Below are 25,637 nucleotides of genomic sequence, written 5' to 3'. Positions count from 1 at the left end.
TTGCTTTAGTTGCCATGTATAATTTGGAGTTAGAACAGCTCGACGTTAAGACAGCTTTCTTACATGGCGAACTTGAAGAACAAATTTATATGAAACAACCCCAGGGTTTTGAAATTGAAGGTAAGGAAGACCATGTTTGCTTATTGAAGAAATCCTTATATGGATTGAAGCAGTCTCCAAGACAATGGTATAAAAGGTTTGATTCCTTTATGTTGGGTCATGGTTATTTGAGGAGCATGTATGATAGTTGTGTTTACTTCCGGAAGTTAAATGATGGTTCTTTCATTTATTTGCTGCTTTATGTTGATGACATGCTCATTGCTGCCAAGAATTTGTCAGAAATTCACACTTTGAAACTGCAGTTAAATAGTGAATTTGAAATGAAAGATTTAGGAGCAGCTAAGAAAATTCTTGGCATGGATATCAAGAGAGATCGAGGAGTAGGGAAGTTGTTCTTGACCCAGAAAAATTACCTTGAAAAAGTTTTGGAGCGTTTTGGCATGAAAGATGCTAAACCAGTATCTACTCCTCTTGCTAGCCATTTTCGGCTATCTGCTGCTCAATCACCAAAATCAGATGAAGAGGAAGATTATATGGCACGGGTTCCTTATTCCAGTGCAGTCGGCAGTGTTATGTATGCAATGGTTTGTACTCGTCCAGATATTGCACAAGCAGTCAGTGTTGTTAGCAGATATATGTCTTGCCCTGGTAAAGCACATTGGCAAGCTGTGAAGTGGATTCTCAGATACTTGCGAGGTACTTCAAATGCATGTTTGGAGTTTGGAAGAAATAATAACACTTTGGTTGGTTTTGTAGACTCAGACTACGCTGGGGATCTTGACAGGAGAAGATCACTTTCAGGCTATGTATTTTGCATTGGCGGTTGTGCTGTTAGTTGGAAAGCTACTCTACAACCTGTCGTAGCTTTGTCTACTACTGAAGCAGAATATATGGCTGTGACCGAGGCAATCAAAGAAGCCTTGTGGTTGAAGAGTTTATTTAGCGAGCTAAATCTATATCAAGGTGTTATTGATATTCACTGTGATAGTCAAAGTGCCATACACTTGACTAAAGATCAGATGTATCATGAGAGGACGAAACACATTGATGTGAAGTATCACTTCATTCGGGATATCATTGCTGAGGGAAAAGTCCTTATTCAGAAAATCAATACTAAGGACAATCCAGCCGATATGTTTACGAAACCTCTTCCAATTTACAAGTTCAAGCAGTGCTTGAACTTGATTGGTATTCATTGTTGGTGATTTATGCCCATTGGGGCTTATGTGGAGAAGGTGGAGCAATTTTACTATTGTCGATAGTGGTACTCAAAATTATGCCAAGGTGGAGATTTGTTAAAGTCAAGCCACAGCAGCAATTCTTGACTTCTTGCTGCAGCCACAATTCTTGATTCTTGACTGTGGCAGAATTTTGTAATCCCACATCGCCAGAAGCTGAGGGAATAGCCTCCATTGTTTCCTATAAATAGAGAAGGCCTTTGAGAAGTTTTAGTGCACCACTCAAGAGAGTAATATGGGCTATTAGCTTCTTGAGTCATTTAGCCCATTCAGTCAAATATTTTAGGCTCTCTTGTTTTGAGTTTAGGAATATTTTCTAAACTCTTTTGTAAGTGCCTATTGGCCTAGGAACCACTTTCCTACGGTCTTTTGTATTTCTTCTTCATAGTAGAAATATTGCTCATCCCTCGCCCGTGGACGTAGGTCAATTTGACCGAACCACGTAAATCTTCTGTGTCATTTATTTGCTTTGTTATCCGTCTTTATATGGTCGGTTTTACCGCCTAATTATTATATGGCTGGTATCTACCGCCTATATATTATATGGTCGGTTATACCGCCTACTTTGTGCTAATTTGAGTTTGTCTATTCCTGGCCCGGTCCTAACATCGCCAACTAAATTATTTGCTGAGAGGCTTACGGATCTAAGAAGCCGAAGGTCCCCTGAGTCAAACTCATCTTCTCTTCCTCCCTTAATGTCTTGAAGCCTATCTTGTCCATAAATGTCGTAAAGTCCATCTGGCCCTGATACCATCATGGCACTAATGTTGTTAAAGCAGTGAGGAATAAATCCACTCAAGTTATTATGTGCTAGGTTCAGAACTCGAAGACCTGAGAGTTGGTAGATTGTATCAGAAATAGGTTCATGGAAGTTATTTGACTGAAATCTTAGAATCCTTAAATTTGATAACCTTTCCCCAATCCAAGCTGGTATAATATCATTTAGTCCATTGTTACCGAGATCAAAACTTACCAAAGTGCTCAAAAGCTGCATTGATGACGGGAGCTTTCCAACGAATTTATTTCCATTCAAATGCAGAGCATAAAGTTGCTACAAGTTACCCAGTGAAATCGGAATTTGACCGGATAGACTGTTATTTGCCAACTTTAGGAGCTTCAGGTCTCGCAAGTTTCCTAGACACAGAGGAACTCTTCCGGACAGAAGATTGTTGGATAGATCCAGAATATATAAATTTTCCAACTTGCACAAATCTTCAGGGATAGTACCTGTGAAACGGTTATCATTCAGATAGAGAATGCTCAGCGCATGATGAAGCTGCGGAATATGTCCAGTAAGAAAATTTTGTGAAAGATATAACCAGCTGCGCACAGTGGACGATTTGTTTTTAGAGAGAAACCAGTTGGGTATGGCATCTGAAATGCTCGCTTTCCGCATGTCTAAAACCCCAAGCCCCTTCTGTGTCCGAAGCCAAGCTGGAAACCTAGGTCCCACTATGATGGATTGCATCTGAATTTCACGGAGTTGAAAAGGAGGAATCCATGAGGAGCTCACGTTCAGAGCGAGTGAGTTTCCAGTTAGGTCCAGTGACTTCAGCTCTCGTAGTTTCGTAAAATGGTCTTCAGATAGGACCCCGGTCAATGAATTGTCTCCAACGTCAAAATCTTGTAGCTTCGTCAGCTGCCCAAGATTGATTGGTATGGTACCATTTAATTTATTAGAGGACAATAATAGCCTTGTTAGTTTTGGAAGTTGACCTATTTCACTTGGTATTGACCCTTGCACATTATTGCCGCTCAGATCCAAATAAGTAAGATTTATAAGTTGGCCTATTTCACTTGCTATTGACCCTTGCAAATTATTATCACTCAGATCCAAATAAGTAAGACTGCTTGCATTACAAAGTGATTTCAACGTTGAAGCATCAAAGCGGTTTGGAGATAGATCGAGATAAACTAGAGAGGTCATTTGGTCAAACAGGCCATGAATTGGATCATAAAGATTATTATTACCAAAACGAAGATCATGGAGGCCAGTAAGATTACAGAGCCAAGAAGGGACCATGTTGTTGTTGAAATTATTTACGACGAGATCAAGGAAAGCAAGAGATGTGAAATTGACATGTGAAAGATGAGGATGGATGAAATGACCACAACCATTTAAGTCTAGTGTTGTTAGCGAAGGAAGCATGTTAATTGATTGTAACCCATCTCGAGCATCTATAACGCTCACCGTGGACAGGACTAGGCCTTCTAGAGAAGAGAGCCCAGCAACCCATCCGAGATCCTTAGTTGGGTATGGCACCTCAAATGCTCGCGTCCCGCATGCCTAACACCTCAAGCTCCTTCTGCGTCCGAAGCCAAGCTGGAAACCTGGGTCCCACAATGATGGATCCCATCTGAATTTCTTGGAGTTGAAAAGGAGGAACCCACGAGGAGCTCACGTTCAGAGCGAGTGAGTTTCCAGTTAGGTCCAGGTACTTCAGCTCTCGGAGTTTCGCAAAATGGTCTTCAGATAGGACCCCAGTTAATGAATTGTCTCCAACGTCAAATGCTTGTAGCTTCGTCAGCTGCCCAAGATTGGTCGGTATGGTACCATTTAATTTATTAAAGGACAATAATAGGTTAGTTAGTTTTGGAAGCTGACCTATTTCATTGACCCTTGCACATTATTAAAACTCAGATCCAAATAAGTAAGATTTATAAGTTGGCCTATTTTACTTGGTATTGATCCTTGCAAATTATTAAAACTCAGACCCAAATAAGTAAGACTGCTTGCATTACAAAAGCGGTTTGAAGATAGATCGAGATGAACGAGAGAGGTCATATGGTCAAATACATCATGAATTGAATCAAAAAGATTAGTACCAACAAGACGAAGATCATGGAGGCCAGTAAGATTACGGAGCCAAGGAGGGGCCATGTAGTTGTTGAAATTATTTCCACTGAGATCAAGGAAAGCAAGAGATGTGAAATTGACATGTGAAAGATGAGGATGGATGAAGAGATCACAACCATTCAAGTCTAGTGTTGTTAGTGAAAGAAGCATGTTAATTGACTGTAATCCATCTTGAGCGGCTGCAAGGTTCAACTTAGACAGGACTAGGCCTTCTAGAGAAGAGAGCCCAGCAACCCACCCGAGATCCTTAGTGCTCAATGAATTCCACCCAAGATCTAAATACCGTAAATGTGAGAGGTTTCCTAAATGGTGGGGAATTTCACCATCAAATCCTGCATGTGAGAGATTGAGGTATCTCAAGTTTTTCAACAATCCCAAGAATGCAGGAAGTTGGATTCCTGAAAAATTATTTGAGCTCATGTCCAAGTATCGCAAATTGGTCAAATTGACCAAAGATGGACTTAATTGGCCTCCCAAGCAATTTGTGCAGTGATAATCATCATACATTATACCGTGTAGATCAAGTTTCAAAACACTACCAGTGGTTTTGTGGCAACCAACTCCTTCCCATGAACAACAACCTTCTCCAATCCAAGATGACAGGCGATTTAATTCATCTTTCAATCCATGTTTGAGTTGAAGAAGGGCACGTCGTTCACTTTCAATACAAGTGACATTTGAATGGTGATAAGCTTGTTTGCTGCTACCAAATGGGAATTGGCTAGTGATAGGAACAGAACTGAATAAGAAGAGTAGTAGTAAAGATGAAGAATTACAAAGAAGATGACGCTCCATTGGAGAAAGAGCCATTTCTGTTTTAACTCGTGATTGTTTGTGTACTTAAATAGTGGTTGGTTGGTTGGAGAAAATTTTCTTGCTTAAGATCATAGCTATTGAATGAAGGACCAAGGAAAGGTTGAATTGATGCATGAACGACCAAAGAGGTTATTGATATATTTTGCAGTTTCCTTTTGAGGTGGAACCGTGGAAGTATTGAATTTTTAGCGTCTGCTAGGACCATTCAAAAGTTGCCGCCTACCTATCCAACTGGAGAAAGGAATTTGGCTATATTTCAGCCTAGGCATGTCTCCATTGGAGAAAGAGCCATTTGTGTTTTAACTCGTGATTGTTTGTGCACTTAAATAGTGGTTGGTTGGATTTAAGATCATAGCTATTGAATGAAGGACCAAGGAAAGGTTGAATTGATGCATGAACGACCAAAGAGGTTATTTTTATGTGCCAGGAGATGAGAGTACAAATTTATGGCCTCCAGTTTCCAAGTAAGCAAATAAGTTAGGAGTCTTTCTCATACCTAATTTTGGCTTTTCTTCATTAGCCAAGTGGTGAGCAATGACCGTATGTATAGGCTCGTTAAAAAGAAGCAATATCTTTTGATAATAAAAAAAAAATCAATCGGATAAGAAATTTATTGGAAAAATAAAATAGAACAATAGTTGAATCACCAAGCTCTAATTTTCAAAATCACAAAGACAACGTAAAAGCCTGATATTTTTGAAAAATCGAGAGAGTGTTCACTTTTTCAGGGACAGGTATACCTAAAATTTAGATATAAGGTTAAGATTATATTGAGATTGATTTACATTAGAAACGCTGTCAATGATTTGTAGACGTCTGTAACTTACAGCATCTGTAATCTTGATATTTTCCTTGTAAAATTAGCCATCTAGACCACCTCTGTTTGATTCGACTCTCCTGTTCCTGTTTGATTTGACTCTTCTGATTTGTTGACACATAGAATCTTGTCCAGCAATTCGGTCTAAATACACACTCTAATTTATTTCATAGAGATCAAGTTTTGGAACACATAAAGTGGGCTAATGGAAGTGCTGCTGAAGGGACTGAATGTGGAGGAGTTTGATGAAGAAAAAGAATCTCTCCTGACGGGAGCCTGTACACTCAGCCTTAATCACTACTCTATCTGTCCGAACCCAGAATTGAGTTATGGAGTTGGCCTTCATTCTGATATTTCGAGCATCACTATCCTTCTTCAAGATGATGTGGGCGGTCTCTACGTTCGAGCAACAAGAGCTGCTCAATGGATCCTAGGCGACACGTTGCAAATTGCGAGCAACGATCGATATAAGAGCATCGAGCATTGTGTGATTCCTAATGCAGCAAAAAACAGGGTTTTTGTGCCTATCTTTGCTTCTCCTAAAGCTGAAGGAGTTGTTGGTCCTTTGCCAGAAGTCCTGAAGAATGGAGAGAAGCCGATTCACAAAGACGTTCCCTGGTCAGATTACATGAAACACTTCTATAGCAAAGGACATGATGGAAAGAAGACAATAGAATTTGGTAAAATATGAAGTTCATCCCATAATTTAATAAATAAAATAAAATAAAATCTCTCTGGAAGCATGAGTGAGTGAGTGTGTGTGTGTGTGTTTTCTGGTACGCATCAGTGTTACCAACCATTTCGACACCCTATCCAAAAATCTTTGTAATGACAGCACATTGGCCCTATTTCTTGCTAATTTGCGGCTACTGGTTGAACTTCAATCATACTATGAGTATACAAGATATCTCAAAATATGGTGCACACTATCCAGTGCTGAAATTTTGTGTTGGCCAACTTTATTGCAAGCTGTGTAGTGAAAAATTATGGATACTTCAGTCATCTCTAAAAAAGTTATAGAAGATTTAGTCAATTATTGGATTACTATTTTGATGGTCACTACTAGAATTTCAGAATAAAAGAGGATTTTCAGTCATTGCCCAAAATTAGGATATTGGAATAATTTCATGGATAAGGAAGTAGCAAAGACAACATTAACCAATAGATAGAGTATCAAATACACCACTGGTTTCAAGGCAGCTTGACCCTGGGAAGAAACAGGACCTATTTTTCGACAAATGTTATGCAACATATAATTCTTGAACAATGTTTTTTTGAACAGTACATCAAGAATCTTAGAAATATCACGAACTCCATTTCTAGAATCCAAATTCAGACTTCTTAAAGTATTAGATTTAGGAATGTTCCCATTGAGGGTTGCGCCAACACTCATGATCTGGTCCTGATAGCAGAGCTGGTTGAGCTAAGGTACTTGGCTCCCCGGTTTTGTACAAAAGAAATCCCATCAGAAATTGCTAATCTCTGCAATCTTGAAAGTTTGATTGTGAAAGAAGCAATTGGTGAGGTGATTCTACTGGAGGCTATTTGGCATATGGAAAGATTGAGGCATATTCATATCATCAGTGCTTTTTTCCGTTTCCAGCACTACAGTCAAGAATCTTTTGATAAAAACCCCTTTGGAACGAGTAATTTGAAAACCATTTCTACTCCTTCTCTAAATCATGGAAGTAATGTTTCAACGATCATGTTGGGTAGGCTATCTGGGCTGCAGAAACTCAGATGCATATTTACAAAATGTTGGGATCATTGCAACAGCTTTCCAGAATTGAGCTGTTTGAGTCAACTTGAATCTCTTAAAGTTTGCTTCTCTGGTAAGGTTCATAGTCCTTCCAAGTTTAGCTTTCCTGCAAATCTCAAAAAGTTGATAGCATCAAGTTTTCAACTACCATGGAATGAAAACTCAGCCATTGGAAGACTTCCCAACCTTGAAGTTCTCAAATTATTAGACAGAGCATTTGAAGGGCAACAGTGGGAAATGAATGAGGGAGAATTCCAAAACCTGAAGTTCTTGAAATTAGATTTGCTGAACATTATAACATGGATTGTGTCTAGTAAGCATCTTCCCAGTCTTGAGCAAATTGTATTGCACAGATGTAAACACCTTCAAGAATCCCTTCAGGTTTTGGAGAAATTCCAACACTAGAGGTTATTGAGATGAGGGGGTGCAGGTGCAGTCCCTCTGCCAAGGATTCTGTCAAGCTGATTCAGAGAGCAGACTGATTTAGAAAATGATCAGCTTGAAGTCTACATCTAAAATTCCACGTTGATCTTTCATATCTACATTGAAGGTAAACTAGTGACGTAATTGCATCTAAACATCTTGCCTCTCTCTCTCTCTCTCTCTCTCTAATAAAAAACTGTTGCTGCTATGCACACCATTAATAGAGAGGAATATTTTCTCAATTTTGTGTTTTTGGTTGTTGCAGGTTCTTTTGCCAAACCTGCTGTTCTCGGGTTTATCCATGCATAATTTGTATTAGAGATCATTACATGCTTTTATCCAGCCTTGAGAAATTTCTTCAGTTGTAATTACTATAGCTTGACTCAATTAACGTCCATCGAATACTCCTTGAACACAATTTCTAAACACCTTTTTGTTTCTACAGTAAATCCTTCTGCAATGCAGTGTCATCTCCTCCTGGACAGTGATCACTTCATCCCTCCAAAATGCTCAACATAGTGGAAAAGCGGTTTTCAAAGAATCCAGTAGTTTGTCCTGGCTCGGTTCTGATATGATAATGCAACCGTCAGCACCATGAAGGTGGATCAAACTTACTTTAAGCTTAACACAAACACTTCGAAGTGTTAATCCATCACAGATGACAATCAGAACACAAATCACAATCAGCGAAGCCTAGTGGTTGGGCAGTTTCATCGAAGTAAGACAAATGTTGGTATTGCTTCGAATTTGAGCTGCAGATGACCAAATTAAGTAAAAATAATTGCTGACACAAGACAAAATTAAGATAGATAATCTCTCTCTCTTCTCTGGTAGATACAAAAGTTGTACATCAGATAACAATAAAGGTAACTTTGCCTCTAATAGGATGATGGAGTGAAATCGATATGAACAACAAAAATCCTTCAACTAATCTAAAAAGGAATTTCTGCATAATCATCCTCTAGAGAAGAAAAAAATCATTATCATTACTATATAAAAAGTATGAATGTTGGTATTGGGTAGTGCAAGTGTAAGCACTTTTTTATCTTAGTTTATGTTATTCCTAAATTACCCTCATGTCTTTTAATTAGAATTATTGCATTTTAATGTGGCACTAATTAAAAGAAATAAAACACTCCAATTGATAACATTTTAATGGTATTGGTAATTATAATTAAAAATTCCTCATTAAAAACTATTTACCTACCCTTGGACTCCATCTCCTGTTATTATACGTATCAAAATTTCTTAATTGAAGCATGAAAAATTTCTCATTAGTCATTAGTTAAGATTATTAAAAAAATTCAATTTCAAAAAATAGATACTCTCTAGAAATGGAGAAACATATATATATATATATATACAATGAAAAGTATGAATGTTGGTATTGGGTAGTGCAAGTGTAAGCACTTTTTTATCTTAGTTTTTGTTATTCCTAAATTACCCTCATGTCTTTTAATTAGAATTATTGCATTTTAATGTGGCACTAATTAAAAGAAATAAAACACTCCAATTGATTACATTTTAATGGCATTGGTAATTATAATTAAAAATTCCTCATTAAAAACTATTTGCCTACCCTTGGACTCCATCTCCTATTATTATACGTATCAAAATTTCTTAATTGAAGCATGAAAAATTTCTCATTAGTCATTAGTTGAGATTATTAAAAAAATTCAATTTCAAAAAATAGATACTCTCTAGAAATAGAGAAACATATACAATGAAAAGTATGAATGTTGGTATTGGGTAGTGCAAGTGTAAGCACTTTTTTATCTTTGTTTTTGTTATTCCTAAATTACCCTCATGTCTTTTAATTAGAATTATAGCATTTTAATGTGGCACTAATTAAAAGAAATAAAACACTCCAATTGATTACATTTTAATGGTATTGGTAATTATAATTAAAAATTCCTCATTAAAAACTATTTACCTACCCTTGGACTCCATCTCCTATTATTATATGTATCAAAATTTCTTAATTGAAGCATGAAAAATTTCTCATTAGTCATTAGTTGAGATTATTAAAAAAATTCAATTTCAAAAAATAGATACTCTCTAGAAATGGAGAAACATACAATGACAAGAAAACCCTTATTCATCTGTATATCTTCACACAAATATCACAAGTAAATTTTACAATTATGCACTTTTACCAATATGAAGAATTTTTCATGTTGCACCCAATGAAATTTCAATATACAAAATATGATGACACCTTTATAACTGAAATAGCAGTATTAAACTAGAAAAAAGAAATCTAAAATAGCACCATACAAACCACTATTATCATTAATAGCAACTGATCAAAACAAGAAAAACTGAAATAAAATTGAAAACTATTTATAAAATGACATAAAGTAAATAGCAAATGAATTAAAAAGCTAGAATACAATTCAAATAATACCAAAGACAACATCCAAATCGCTGATGTCCAGGGGAAGACAAACATTGTTATTGACAATAATAAGTAATGCTTCATTTGTATTGGTTTGAGCAAACCAAATCCATCCATCAAGTCAGAAACTATCTCCAATGATAAAATAAGAATTATAATAAGAGTAAATATAAAATGATAAATGATAAAATGAAAATGATATCCAAATTGTTTTTGGTGATATCCAAAATACCATTATTTTTCTAATGATTACATATATTTATTGTATTGCAATATTAGTGAATAATGGAAGCGATTATGAAATGAAAAGCTTTAAAATTAAGTAAATTTCATTTATGGTGAGAATTGTAATTAGACAGATTTAATGCACTCCAATAAGTAATAATAATGATAGCGGTTATGGATTAAAAGTTGGCAATTAAAAACTAAAACACTGCAATATACAAAAAATTAATATTAAAATTATTAATTAGCCACAATTCTCATTCCAATTTCATGATCATAAAAAAAACTAATATTAAAATCAAAAATATTGTCCTCATATGAAAAAAGTAGACGTGTTGCTCTTGCTTCGCATTGGATTGTGCTAAAAACATGAATAAAAGAAAAGGAAAATAGAAAAACTCCAACTATCTCTATCTATAAAATTTCAATTGTTAGAATGTACAAGCCAAAAAAACTTTACGTGGTGGATCATTTATACTCTATTATTGACAAAAATAAAATTAACATAATACAAAGAATTCAAATTACATGTATGCTTATTTTTCTAACTTAATTATATTCTTTGTTTATAAAAAATTTTGATGATTGTGGCTAATATGCAATAGAGTCATGAATATATAATACTTTTGGTAAAACATGATATTATCAATATTTGATATGTTAGAGTTCAAGTTATAAATCAAAAAGTGTTTCGTTCATGATTTCAAATTCAATCCTGAGGGATATGTCAACTACATTGGAATGTTTTCTGTCTCTTTTCATTTAATAAAATTTTTAAAAGTAACTAGCTTAAAAAAATAAATAACATAAAAATACTATATTACGATGTTGATGATCAAAATTTCATAAAAAACTTTTAGTAACTAAAAAGTAATATATTTTAAGATATTACAATAACGTGCAAAGCACGTGAACTATTACTAGTCAAAATAAAAGGTATGAACCATGTACAAGACCTATGAAGCTTGAGTGGGAAACACTTTCTTGAGACAAGTTAATGTTGCTCTCAAGCCATATATCAACGTGTAATGTTAGCAGCCAAAAGATCGTTAACAAAATTCAGAGAAGGGTCAACCCATTCTCTATTTCCAATAGGTTCCTCTTTTTCTTGATTTCGAGTCTGTTCCTCATTTCCATCATTATTTCCAGCCTTTTCTTCATCATTTTCAGCAGCTTTCTCATCATTTGAACCTGGTTCTCTAAGAGGGAACAATACAGCCCAGAATACAAACCAAATGAAATTTGCAGCACTCAGGACAGCAAGCACCGAATAATAGCGATCCAGGCGACTCTGGTTTAATGTGTACTGAAACCAATTCCTTTTTCCCCCTTTTTCACTAACTTTACCTACAACATAAACTGATAAAACACTTCCAACGATTCCTAGCCCAGATAATCCAGGACTGAGGTATACAAGGTACTTTTTCATCGAAGGAGGACTCTGATCAGTCAAGAAAGGGGTAACATTGTTTTCATAGAGCGAGTCCAGACCAGCTAGAAGAAAGTATTGTGGAAGAAGCACAAACACACTCAAAGGGATCTTATCTTCCGGTTTATCTAGCAGTCCATGACTTCTGATCACATGTATCCTTCGAGTTTCGATTCCAGAAGCAGTTATGCAACATAACACTGAGAAGATTGTAGCAAGCGCAATGCCAATTGAGGGGGCATACTTTTCTTTGCGTGCTCCTCTTAAGCACCTTCCAATAGCAGTGTAAATTAACTTAATCAGTGACTTTGATATTTCATAGAACACCAGATTGACTGAGTTAGGCAACTTTAGTTTTCCAATCTTATAATTCATGTGGTTTGCTTGCTCTACGAAGTATGTGTTTCCAACAGAAGTAATGAGACCACAAATTACAAAGGTGATCCTAATTGGCATCATGCGGATTATGATTTTTGTCTCCTCTACTTCTGTCCGAGTGCACAGTCTCAATCTATGCTTTTCTGGTTCTTCAATTTCAGTCGTCAATTGGATGGCAGCCTTGTCTAAGAAACTGAGTGAAGTGCATAAAATATAAAAATGAGCTAGAGCCAAGTTAAGGAAATTAAATGCATCATGCTTTCTAAGTATAGAACAGGATATAATAAACTCAGATTTTGACTAATTGAGCTTAGAGAATATAAAATTATAAATCTGATGAAATTTTCACAACTCTAAAACCTTTCCACTGGCAATGTATATATTTGATTGGAAAGCATATGAACTATTAGATATTCGCAAACTATTATAAGCCATTGGTACTATTTAGATTGAGAAACTAGAGTTCCATGAATTTAGAGGTTGGCGGTAGTTACAGCATGGATGTGCTTCTTACTAACTTTGGCATACAACCATGCAACTTGTTGCACCACTATCAAGACCCAGTGTACGTGAACAAAATTCACAACTAAAACAACATCACTGCAGATCGGATTCTGTAAGAAATGTGCCAATTATGACAAATCTTAACCGTACCTTGCCTCATCTCAGGATTTTAATGGATCATTGACCGGAACAAAGTTTTTATAAGCAAACAAGTTAATCTATCTTGGGAAGGTAAATAATGTATAGAGAACAAAATACTAGTGGAAAAGTTTTGTCAAACCTGAGTAGTCCCTTGGTATGAGGCAATTTTGGAGTGTTGGTGTCTTGATTCTCATAAAGCTCTGAATATTGCTTAGGATCTTCAAACATTTTGCGTGTGGAGGCCACAAAGACTCTTAAAACATTGGTTACTGGACTTCCATCTGGTTTACTTTCCCCTTTGTATGAACCTGTACCCTGCAGAAATGCAAGGGTTGCCACCAATGTACATATTGCTGGGATACCAAACCGAAGTGACCATGGTTTTATATATGGTAGAGCAATTAAACCAATAACAGGGACAAGGATTATAAAACAAGCGCCAAGGAGTTTCACTCGCTCTTTTTGCACAAGGGCCAGCATTGCTTCTATTGGTTGGAATTGAAGTTGTGATATATCAACTTCAGTTTTTGGAGTCCTCTCACCTTGCTGCTGCTGCTTCTTTCTCTTGTGATAATTGACCATGAAAGATGGGGTTCGTAAGTTTGGCATATATTTCAATTTTCCATCAGGCCCTCTCCTGAACTTGTATAGGAAGGACTTTGAGCTTCGTTCAAACTTCGGCTCCTTGACTTTAGGTTCATCTGGCTTCTTTTCAATCTGATTGTCTGCGAATGCAACCAGTGAGACAACATGTCCACTTAATCCAACTGCTATCAATGCTAAAGCTGTGTAAAAGAGGGCCTTTTGTGTATGACCAAGGCAATTTGGCTCGTAACCTTTACAGGTCCCTGTGGCCTTGTGTAGAACTGGTGGTGTTGACATTGATAGAAATCCCAAACCCTGTCAATAGTTGCAGGCATGATTAATTCAAGAAAGGCCAATCATCATCTTTAGCTAATGTTCTTGAATAACAATGTCACAAGTCCCTTTTAAAGTAATGTTCGCGCATACTTCAAAAGGGACAAAATTAGCATTGGGACCGAAGATTCCTATCTAATCCCAGCAATTGATCACGGCAAAAGACATTTTCTTTTTAAGAGATTGCACCAGCTGGATTAATTTAAGTTCTTGCATCAATAGGCAGAACTGACTTTTGTATTTTCAGTTTGTTACAGGCGAATATTCAGCTATTAAGGGCTATAGAAGTTAAATCATGGAACTATAACCAGCGAATATCGAGCTAACCAAGGGCTATAAAGGCTAAATCATGAACTCTAACAGTAGATTAGCAAGTATATTCAGTTCAATTGAAGAAGAAAGTAGGTAAAATATAGTTGCCCAGCAGAAGAACTTACAATTGAAAAGGCTGTACTTGAGAGGAGCAGATTCCAGTAGTTACCAAGGCCAGCATCCACAAAGATGAAAAGCACTAATGGCAGAAATTTAGTTATGCCAGTGTAAATATTTGATAGGCTGTAATTTTCTCATTTATTTTATAATTAATTTTCTCTATTACTTGACTTGATGTGGATTAATTGCTGGATTCTATTCATTTTTCGTAATTTACATTTATTTCAGGAAATAGATCAAAAATGCGACAATTAATGCCACTTTGACAGTCATCGGAAAGGAAATTGAATTGAAGGTTTGGAAGGGTATCTTTGGGAAAGAGGGACACAAGCCCTTTCCGGTTATTTTGGGCCGAAATGCATTTTCCCTAGAGCTGCCGCACATCCAAGGTAGAGGGAGAGGATAAAAACCAAGAAGAAAAATAGCAAAAGGGGGCGGCTCGCTTTGGAGCTTTCGTCTTTAGTTTTAGCCGCACTTTTTGACTTCTCCTCTGAGCCTTTTGTAGGCATTCTCCACGGTTGGGAGAAAGACAATGAGGACTAGCTTAGCATTTCATTAGCTTTTTCCTTTAGAATTCCTTTTGCTTATCTCACGCACGTAAGGAGAATTGGAGGCTATCTACTTTGACTTTTCATCCTTGTACCCTTTGAGTGGTTTTGTTCTACGGATGCTAGGAACAATAAAGAGATTCAATTGTCACATGTGACTTTCATTTGCTCTCTAATTGTTCGACGAATTGCGACTACCTGAAATGCAGACAATGGCCGTGACTTTTGCTGAAATTTCCCGTGGACTTAGTTCATCAAATATGAACTAATTTCTGCGTTCTAGTCAAGAAACGACGGATGCTTTGGGGTGCCTAAAAATTGTGAGATCGACTTAATTTAATCTTTCCCTTTTATTTATTGGTATTCGCATATTCCTTGATTGCTATGCTTATGATTATTCAATTAATTGATTGTCTTCGATCCGGATAATTAATTGATTTGGTAACCTATCGTCAATTAGGGCATTAAATCCGTAATTGTTTAATTGTCCTGAAATAGTGACAACTGGCACGATTAGATTCGTGTCAGGGGGATACGCGGGTTAATCTAAAATAACCCTGATAGTGCGTTATTTGGTTAGAATAGAGCTCCTCTAATACGTAAGACAGTTGGGGAATTAAATCTTACGGGCGTACCTAGGATTATTCCCTAATTAGAGCAGTGATTAACGGGCGTACCTTAATCACCGACACAGTAAGGAGGGGTTGACTGTCATCGCTTGTTTAGTAGTTATAACCTATTTATTAATGAATAATTGGAATTGCCCTTGCTTCGATGATCAATTAGGTGAACCATTGCTGAAGTTATTTTTTGGCTAGATCTTTAGTTAATATTACCTTAATTTTAGTGAATTGCCATTTGACTTTTAGTTGCCTACTTTATTTTATTTTTAGTTGTTTCCTTGTTTTAATTGATTTAGGCCTTTAATTATTGTTATTCTAAGTTCAGTGAATTGTGGTTTAATTTCTAATTAGTTATTTATTTCTATTTTCTTATTTGAATTCATTTGATTGTTGTCGTTCCTACAAAATCACCCCCTGTGTTACTTTGGATTTCTTAAGAAACAAATATACCCAGTCCCTGTGGATACGACCCTACTTGCCCTGTCTACAAATTCATAATTATTTGTGAAAAGAAATAACCACTCCATTCGGGTATATCGGATCAAGCAAACTCTTCGCGAACAGGGTGAATCAAGTAACCCATTGCACACCTAGAGTCCCTGCTCCAGTATTTGGAATTGGGTTTTGGTCATTTTAACTGGCAATTAGGATTAATTTTATTATTGTACAGGTTTCGACACCCTGTCAATATTCATGATTCTAGCAGCATGAGTAAATCCAAGTTTCCAAACATTTGTTAAGTATGTCTGCATTATCCACATCACATATGTTGCAAGCATATCTGCCCATAACAGAACTGCCAACAGAGCAAGAAATCAGCAATATCTTATGCAGAAGGGCCAAAAGCACCTATGAACAAATCAATAAGCAGAAAAGTACTGAATAATCAGGGATGAGAAGAATTACCCATTATTCTGAGAAATGCCATTTTCTTTGTGATCCTTATGGATTCTCCCTGTTCTTCGGCAGAGCAAAAGATGAAGAAAAAACAGAAATAGGACAAGGAGAAGTTCAAGAATTCCACGTTCTAGCCACAGAAAGCTAAAGAAAGCTGCATTGATGTTGAATTTAGTTATTCTTTACCTCAAATTCCGGTCTGTCCTTGCTTCCTGGAGCCTGGAGGAGGAGAGATTGAGATAATTTCTCTACAAGAAGTCAACTACTGTGTTCTTTCACTTGCTAACTCAGCTGGAAGAAAACCACCTGGAAATGTATTTAAATAGTCCAGTACAGACTGCAGAGAGGACAAGTTGATGCCGTGCCAATTATGGGGGAAACCTTTATGGTGGGAACCTGCCTATGGTAGGAAGGCCGGCAGAGAGCGACACGTGTTGATGTTATATACAGTCCAAACGGAGACGTTAAATTGTTGCACAGCACGTGAAGAGGAAATATACGAGAATCGTCTGCGGATGCAACCAGAAAGCACACTGACTTCCGTACGAGTTGGGTCAGGAAGTGTTATTGCATGTTAAAATCAAAGGCATTTATGTATTTGCAAATGTACCCATTACCGATGGAAAAATGTTGCAAATGCCTTGGACAAAAAATGTGCGTAAAGAAGGTACCGAAATTTTAAGAAATAATAAATGATTATCGCATACGCGTGGGGGATAATAATTTGGAAGAAGGAAAAGTGGAGGTAAACGAAAGGATTCAAGCCTTCATTATATTTATATACATATATAAATTTAGTACCCAAGTGTTCAGCTTAAGCATCCAGGAAAATGGTCCCATAACTATCGATACGGTAATCAACACAGTTTTAGATATGATATAATAGGTTCTAAAAATTTTAGCGACCATTTGATTACCCGTTAGACCTATCCACTTGAATAGGATTATGGGTAAAAATAAGGGAGTAAATTTGTCATTCAAAATAGTAAGTTAGCGTAATAAATTAGTAACTTTTGCAGTCGAAAAGGTAAATTGTAAGTAATATGAAACATACTTTTTAAAGAGATAAATTACAATAGTATATCCCAAATATACTTTTGAGGGAGTAAGTTTATTTGAAGTAAAAATATGTTTTTATACAGAAATAATGAGTTTTAGTTATAACATAGTAAATTTGATTAATGACAAAAACATGCTAATTTATGGCCATAATATTGTATTATGCTTAAAAAACTTATACGAAGCCCATATTTTAGAGTTATTTGAAATAACACAAAAATGTATTATTACTGATTAAAACTGAGTACGTTACTTAGTCAGTACAGTTATTATACTTGTATACATACTTGATGGTATGTGTATAAATAAGCATTTTTGAGATTTATGGGGAAATTGATTTTTTCTTTTGCAGTTTTAAAAAAAGGTAAGCGAAAATCTTTTTTCTCATAGCACGAAAATCCACAAGTCAAAGTTCTTGGTCTAAAGGGGAAAGAAACATTCTGAATATCATTGTTTACAGTACTAAATAAATTAGATGTAAAATGCTCGTTAAAACAGGTGCGTTGACATATAATAAAGGAAAGACATAAAGAGCAGGCCATTTACGAGAAAAGTTGTCATTCATAAAATAGCAACGCTTTACGGTTTTCTTATCAGTCTTGCAACGTATGAGCAAAATGGCAATAATTAAAATAGTATTTTATTCGAATTATACATATTTCATTAATTTTTTTCCATTTAAAAAAATGAATGAGAATCTTTTATGAGAAAGCACATAAGTCAAAGGAATGGTGTAAAAGGGAAAAGAATAGCATATACGTACAGTACCTATAGTTTATGTTCGAAGGACTATAGTGCTATTTTTGAAAAATATCCCGAAAAATATGTAATCGAAACGGAACCGATTCTTCACTATTTAAAATGTCAAATCTATGATTGTGTTGTAACTGTTATCCATTGGTATCGTAAAGTATCATTTTCCCATAAATTTCACCTCTTTAACACCAATTTTCCCATAAACCAATTTATTTATCGGATAAAATACATGAAAATTAGGTTTTGAATAAAACAGTAGCTGTTTATGGCTTTCCTCCATTATAAGAACAGAGTACCCATTTTTGCATAAATAAATTTATTTGATAGGGTATCATTTGTTAGTAATTTTATTATTAATTTCACATTCTATCCCTGACAAATAGTGTGTTAATTGCTGATATTTACTCATATTTGGTATCTGGACCCAATTCCAGGAGTGGAGCAGATAACTACAAAAAGAGGGACTTTTGGATGCAAATTTGGGAGACTCCAGCAGAAAGCTTCAACGGCCGGGGACCACAAGAGCTAGTAAAGGCAACGTACAAAGCCTTAGAAACAAGAAGTAATTCAGCAGGCTTGTGGCTGGTTGGTGGGGACCGCGCAGAGGCTCAAAACAAGGAGATGAATTCGGCAGCTTGTGGCCATTTGGTGGGGACCACTGGATATCTTTCTTTTGGCTTTAAATGGGGGAAAAATGTACAGAAGACGGCTGGCTTTTATTTTACATCTCTAGTTTTAGTCTTTTAGTGTAGTTTTAGTTTTTCCTTCTTTTGACTGGCCTCTGACACACGCCAGGTGTTCGACAAAATTCCCTAACGGGAAAAACACCTTTTATTCCTTGCTTCTTAATAGAAAACGCTATGCCTGTGCAATCCATTAATTCGTGTGGTGATTTAATTATGCGGCGTGGCTAAATCTTCCATCTAGTCAAGGGTCAACTCGACGGCGCAGTCCCGAAAATCTGTGAGATCTAATTAATTTTCACGTGTTCCTTTATGTATTAATATTTGCACGTTATCTGCTTGAATTTTCATGGGATTATTTTATTAATTGGATGTCAAGGGCCCGATGTTCAATGTGATTTATTAATCTCGTGCCAATTTAGTCAATTAAATCCGTAATTGTTTGATTGATTAATGTTAGTGGCAACTGGTGTGTTTACACATTAGGAGAACGTGCAATCTAATTTAAATAACCCTCGTAGCGTGTTATTGATTAGGGCTAGGTTTTTCTGGTTATTAATGCAATTGGAAAATTAATTCCTACGGTCGTACCTAAGAGTACTTTTCTGGTTAGAGGTGATTAATGGTCGTACCTTGGTCATCTATAATTTAAGGAAAAATTGGTTGTCAGACTATAACTGGCCTATTAATACATTAAGTGAACCTCTCTTGCATCAATGATCGGATGATTGGACTGTGCCTGAGTAGTTGTATTCTTGGCTAGAATTTATTTATTCTTGATTTAATTCCTGTTTTGCTTGTGCTAGTTATTTATTCATTTTTTTTAGTTAAATTATTTAATTGTTTTTAGTTTCATTCCGATAAAATCCCCCCTTACCAATTGGACTTTAAAAGAGACAAAGATATCCAGTCCCTGAGGAGACGACCCTACTTGCCACTGTCTACTATCTAGTAATTTTTGTCTATTAATTAATTCTGGTATATCGGGTTAAGCAAACTCTTCGGGAACAGGGTGAATCAAGTAACCCATTGCACACCTAGAGTCCCTGCTCCAGTACCTAGGATTAATTATTGACTGCTTTTAGTGGTATCTAGGTTCTATATTTATTATTATTATTGCACAGGCTGACGACCTGTCAATTTTTGGCGCCGCTGCCGGGGAACGACGTTATTATTTGTTTCTTTATTAAGTTCATTTTCGCTCTAATTTTCTGGTATTTTTCTAGTGTATGCCGCGATCGTCTCGTACAGGTAATTTGGTTTTTGACCCTGAGGTAGAGAAGACTGCGCGTAGGACAAGAAAAGAGACCAGACAACTCCGAGAGGAGCACTCCAGTGCTACATCTCAGAGACCTGAGCCAGAAGTTGAACCAACAGATTCATTTGGGGACACTTCGAGTGACTCAGAGCAAGAAGAAATCCCCATGGCTAACACACAGACATTAAGGGAGTTGGCTGCTCCAAACTTGACCCAACAACCTCTTTGCATAACTTTTCCTCGCCTTAGTGAGAATGCAGCTTTTGAATTAAAACCTGGTTTAATACATTTGTTGCCTGTTTTTCATGGTCTGCCAGGAGAGGAACCCCACAAACACATGCAGGAATTTGATGTGGTGTGTTCGAGTATGAAACCTTCGGGAGTAACTGATGAACAAATTAAATTAAGGGCCTTCCCTTTCTCTCTCAAGGATTCGGCAAAGGACTGGTTATACTGTCTACCTGCAGGCATTATCACCACGTGGCCAGAGATGCAGAAAAAATTTTTTGAAAAATATTTCCCTGCATCCAGAGCTGCTAGTTTGCGAAAAGAAATATGTGGCATCAAGCAATTTCACGGAGAATCCTTATACGAATATTGGGAGAGGTTCACCAGGCTGCGTACCCGATGCCCGCATCACCAAATAAGTGATCAACTGCTGATTCAGTACTTCTACGAGGGATTACTGATGAACGATAGAAATATCATTGATGCAGCAAGTGGTGGTGCACTGGTGAATAAGACTACCCAGGAGGCATGGGACTTAATCGAGCGAATGGCAGAGAATTGCCAGCAGTTTGGTACGAGAGCAGATGTTCCTACGAGAAAGGTCAATGAGGTAAGTTCATCTTCCATTGAACAGCAGTTATCGGAATTAACCTCATTTGTTCGACAGATAGCTGTAGGAAATGCACAGCAGGCCAAAGTGTGTGGGATTTGCACGAATATTGGTCATACCACTGACTCGTGCCCACAGTTACATGAAGAGGGAATTGAGCAAGCAAATATGGCTGGTAACATGCCCATGCCACGTAGACAGTATGACCCCTATTCCAACTCATACAATCCGGGTTGGAGGGATCATCCAAATCTAAGCTATGGGGGAAATAAGCAACAAAATTTCATCCCCAATAGACAGCAGGGCTTCCAGCAACAATATCAAACAAGGAATCAACCCTCCTCTACCTCAGGTATGTCCCTAGAAGACATGGTTAAAACCATAGCCTCTAATACTATGAAATTTCAACAGGACACTGAGGCCAACAATCAAGAGATGAAAGCACGTATGCAAAATTTGGAAAATCAGATGAGTCAATTAGCCTCAATTGTCAACCGACTAGACTCCCAGGGGAAGGGAAAACTTCCATCCCAACCTGAGGTGAATCCCAAGAATGTAAGTGCAATGACCCTCAGGAGTGGGAAAGAGGTTGAAGGTCCAGCACCAGTGGCTCCGAAGGACAAGAATGAGGACCGTATTGAGAAGGAGCTTGAGGAAGAAGGAACTCCTGGCACAAATGAAGAGGTACTACGTAACCCAGTGGGTCCAGTTAAGCCTAACCCACCACCTTTTCCTAGCAGGTTGGAAAGGCCTAAAAAGCAAGACAAGGAAAAGGAAATTTTGGAGATGTTTAGGAAGGTGGAGATAAATATCCCCTTACTTGACGCAATTAAGCAAGTACCCCGGTATGCCAAATTTTTGAAGGACCTATGCATCAATAGGAAGAAATTGAGGGGAGATGAAAGGATAATCGTGGGAGAGAACGTATCTGCAGTGCTTCAAAGAAAACTTCCACCAAAGTGCGGAGACCCGGGTATGTTCACTATTCCTTGTAAAATAGGGAACACTAGCATTAGGAATGCCATGTTAGACTTAGGAGCCTCTATAAATGTGATGCCCAAGGCTATATATGCTTCTCTGAATTTGGGCCCCTTAAAAGAAACTGGCATTATAATTCAATTGGCTGATAGGACTAATGCTTATCCTGATGGGGTGATAGAAGATGTGTTAGTACAAGTGAACAATTTAGTGTTCCCTGCTGATTTTTATATTCTTGATATGGGTGATGAACGTTCTCCAAATCCATCACCAATTTTGTTGGGGAGGCCCTTCTTGAGCACGGCTCGTACAAAAATTGATGTTAGTAAGGGCACCCTAACGATGGAATTTGATGGAGAAATAGTTCATTTCAGTATATTTGAGGCCATGAAATATCCGTGTCATTCTAATGCTGTTTTTGCTGTGAGTATAATTGACCCTTTGGTGCAAGAAGTATTTGAGATTAATGGCAGGGATGAATTGGAGGTAGCAATCACCAAACATTTGGATCTGGAAGCAGCCTGCGAAATGGAGTTAGACATCAATTTGCAAAGAATGGTTGGAGCCTTGCATTCACTAGGCCAAAGTCCTCTAAGGTATGATGTTGCTCCTATATTTGTGCCTGAACCACACCTAAAGCTATTACCTTCTATCGTGCAGGCACCTGAAGTGGAGTTGAAACCCCTGCCCGAGCATTTAAAGTATGCCTTTCTAGGTGAAAAAGAGACGTTACCAGTGATAATCTCATCCAAATTATCACCCACGGAGGGAGCATAAGGAAGCTATAGGTTGGACAATTGCAGATATCAAGGGTATAAGCCCGTCTGTGTGCATGCATCGAATTCGCTTGGAAGAGGATGCTAGGCCGATAAGACAACCACAAAGGAGATTGAACCCCATCATGATGGAAGTGGTCAAGAAAGAGGTAATCAAGCTTCTGGACGTAGGAATTATTTTCTCTATCTCAGACAGCCCATGGGTAAGTCCGGTCCAAGTGGTGCCAAAGAAAGCAGGGGTAACTGCGGAAGAAAATCATGAAGGGGACCTTGTTCCAATTCGAAAGCCTACGGGTTGGCGCCAGTGCATCGATTACCGTAAATTGAACGCAGTGACCAAGAAGGATCATTTTCCCCTTCCATTCATTGATCAAATGGTTGAAAGGTTAGCCTGTCGTGCCTATTATTGTTTTTTAGATGGTTTCTCTGGTTATTTTCAGATAGCAATTGCGCCAGAGGATCAAGAGAAAACAACTTTCACTTGCCCCTTTGGCACTTTTGCCTATCGAAGAATGCCTTTTGGATTGTGTAATGCCCCTGCAACATTCCAGAGGTGCATGATTAGCATTTTTTCTGAGTATGTAGAGAGAATAATTGAGGTATTCATGGATGACTTCAGTGTCTATGGTGATAGCTTTGACGATTGCTTAGATAACCTGACATTGATTTTAAAAAGATGCATTGAGACTAACCTGGTGCTAAATTGGGAAAAATGTCACTTCATGGTTGAGCACGGGATAGTTCTAGGACATGTAGTGTCATCTAGAGGAATTGAAGTTGATAAAGCTAAAATAGATGTGATATCTGCTTTACCTTACCCCGTAACTGTACGGGAAGTTCGTTCTTTTCTAGGGCATGCAGGTTTCTATCGCAGATTTATCAAGGATTTCTCAAAGATCGGGGCACCACTTTTCAGGCTTTTACAAAAGGATGTCAGTTTTGAATTCGACGAGAAATGCGAAGAAGCGTTCGAGAAGTTGAAAAAATTACTCACTTCGCCACCTGTCATCCAACCCCCTGACTGGAATCTCCCATTTGAAATCATGTGTGACGCCAGCGATTACGCAGTGGGTGCGGTACTAGGTCAAAGAGTGGGAAAGGCAGCCCACGCTATATACTACGCATCTCGAGCCTTGAACGGAGCCCAATTGAACTATTCGACCACCGAGAAAGAGCTCCTAGCTGTAGTTTTTGCTTTAGAAAAATTTCGTTCCTATTTACTTGGTGCTAAAGTTATTATTTTCTCTGATCATGCAGCCCTGCGGTATCTGTTGACCAAGAAAGAGGCAAAACCGCGACTGATAAGGTGGATATTGTTGCTACAGGAGTTTGACTTGGAGATCAGAGATAAGAAAGGGGCAGAGAATTTGGTAGCAGATCACTTGAGTCGGGTACAAGTCACCAAGGACGATATCCCGTTGAGAGAAACCTTCCCTGACGAGCACTTATTTTCTGCTAATTTAATTTTGCCCTGGTATGCAGATATTGTTAATTTTCTAGTTACTGACAAGTTTCCTGCAGGATGGCCTAAGGCAAAAAGGGATAAGTTAAGGAGTGAAGCAAAATCTTACATCTGGGATGACCCTTACCTCTGGAAACGTGGTGCCGACCAAATCATTCGCAGATGTGTGAGTGAAAATGAATTCCAGTCTATTTTAGCTTATTGTCACTCTTTTGCATGTGGAGGTCACTTTGGACCAAAGAGAACTGCTCGTAAGGTTTTAGAGAGTGGATTTTATTGGCCGACCCTCTTTAAGGATACCTACCTATTTTGTAAATCATGTGATAAGTGTCAACGAGTAGGTAATATTTCTCGAAGGGATCAAATGACCCAGACCCCAATGATTTTTGTTGAGATTTTTGATGTTTGGGGTATTGACTTTATGGGCCCTTTTCCTTCATCTTTTGGTTTTTTATATATATTGCTTGCTGTAGACTATGTCTCGAAATGGGTGGAAGCAAAGGCCACCCGTACTAATGATTCCAAAGTAGTTGCAGAATTCGTCAAGTCCAATATCTTTGTCCGATTTGGGATGCCGCGAGCAATTGTAAGTGATCGGGGTACCCATTTCTGCAACAAGACAATTGCTGCACTTTTTAGGAGGTACGGTGTCTTGCACAAAGTCTCCACGTCTTACCACCCGCAGACAAACGGTCAGGCGGAAGCATCGAACCGGGAGATCAAGTCAATTTTGGAAAAGATGGTTCGACCCGACAGGAAGGATTGGAGTATAAGACTTGACGATGCCTTGTGGGCATATAGAACGGCGTACAAGACGCCAATCGGCATGTCCCCTTACCGTTTGGTATTTGGGAAGCCATGCCACCTCCCTGTCGAGTTCGAGCATAGAGCATTTTGGGCGGTCAAGCAATGCAACATGGATATCGAAGAGGGCGGAATTCAAAGGAAGCTACAGTTACAAGAATTAGAGGAGATTCGCAATGAAGCCTACGAGAATGCTGTGATTTATAAGGAGAAAAACAAGATTTTTCATGACCAACAGATCTCTAGGAAGACGTTTGAATGTGGACAAAAAGTTCTACTGTATCACTCCAAATTGAAGTTATTTCCAGGTAAGCTACGCTCTCGTTGGATTGGTCCCTTTGTTGTAACTAATGTCTTTGATTATGGTGCAGTGGAAATCCAGAGTCTAAAGACGGAGAAGAAATTTGTGGTGAATGGTCATCGCCTCAAGCCATATTATGATGAGGTTCCAGTTGAGCGGGTAGAGATGATGCATTTGGAGGACCCAATTTGCTTGGTTTAAGCAAATTATGGGCGATGTCTAGCCAAAGACACTAAAGAAAGGCGCTAGTTTGGGAGGC

General features: G+C 37.7%; 3 protein-coding genes across 3 annotated transcripts; 1 reads left to right on the top strand and 2 right to left on the bottom strand.

Annotated features, from left to right (window-relative positions):
- Positions 1-1,266: 1,266 nt before the first annotated feature.
- LOC113776188 (receptor-like protein EIX1) lies at positions 1,267-4,965 on the bottom strand. Its single transcript, XM_027321295.1, has 4 exons — positions 4,125-4,965; positions 2,361-3,509; positions 1,939-2,129; positions 1,267-1,479 (listed from the first exon to the last, which is right to left on the bottom strand). Exons 1-4 carry the CDS (start codon positions 4,963-4,965, stop codon positions 1,267-1,269), a joined length of 2,394 nt encoding a protein of 797 aa, XP_027177096.1.
- Positions 4,966-11,611: 6,646 nt separating this feature from the next.
- On the bottom strand, positions 11,612-12,478 carry LOC113776180 (protein NRT1/ PTR FAMILY 5.5-like). Its single transcript, XM_027321286.1, has one exon. The coding sequence runs from the start codon at positions 12,476-12,478 to the stop codon at positions 11,612-11,614; it is 867 nt and encodes a 288-aa protein (XP_027177087.1).
- Positions 12,479-20,190: 7,712 nt separating this feature from the next.
- LOC113776176 lies at positions 20,191-22,812 on the top strand. Its single transcript, XM_027321282.1, has one exon. The coding sequence runs from the start codon at positions 20,191-20,193 to the stop codon at positions 22,810-22,812; it is 2,622 nt and encodes an 873-aa protein (XP_027177083.1).
- The last annotated feature ends 2,825 nt before the right edge of the window (positions 22,813-25,637 follow it).

Source organism: Coffea eugenioides, chromosome 6, assembly GCF_003713205.1.
Source record: "Coffea eugenioides isolate CCC68of chromosome 6, Ceug_1.0, whole genome shotgun sequence".
Classification (NCBI taxonomy): Eukaryota; Viridiplantae; Streptophyta; class Magnoliopsida; order Gentianales; family Rubiaceae; genus Coffea; species Coffea eugenioides.
Note: the sequence above shows the minus strand (reverse complement) of the source record. Positions and strands in the feature narration are given on the sequence as shown.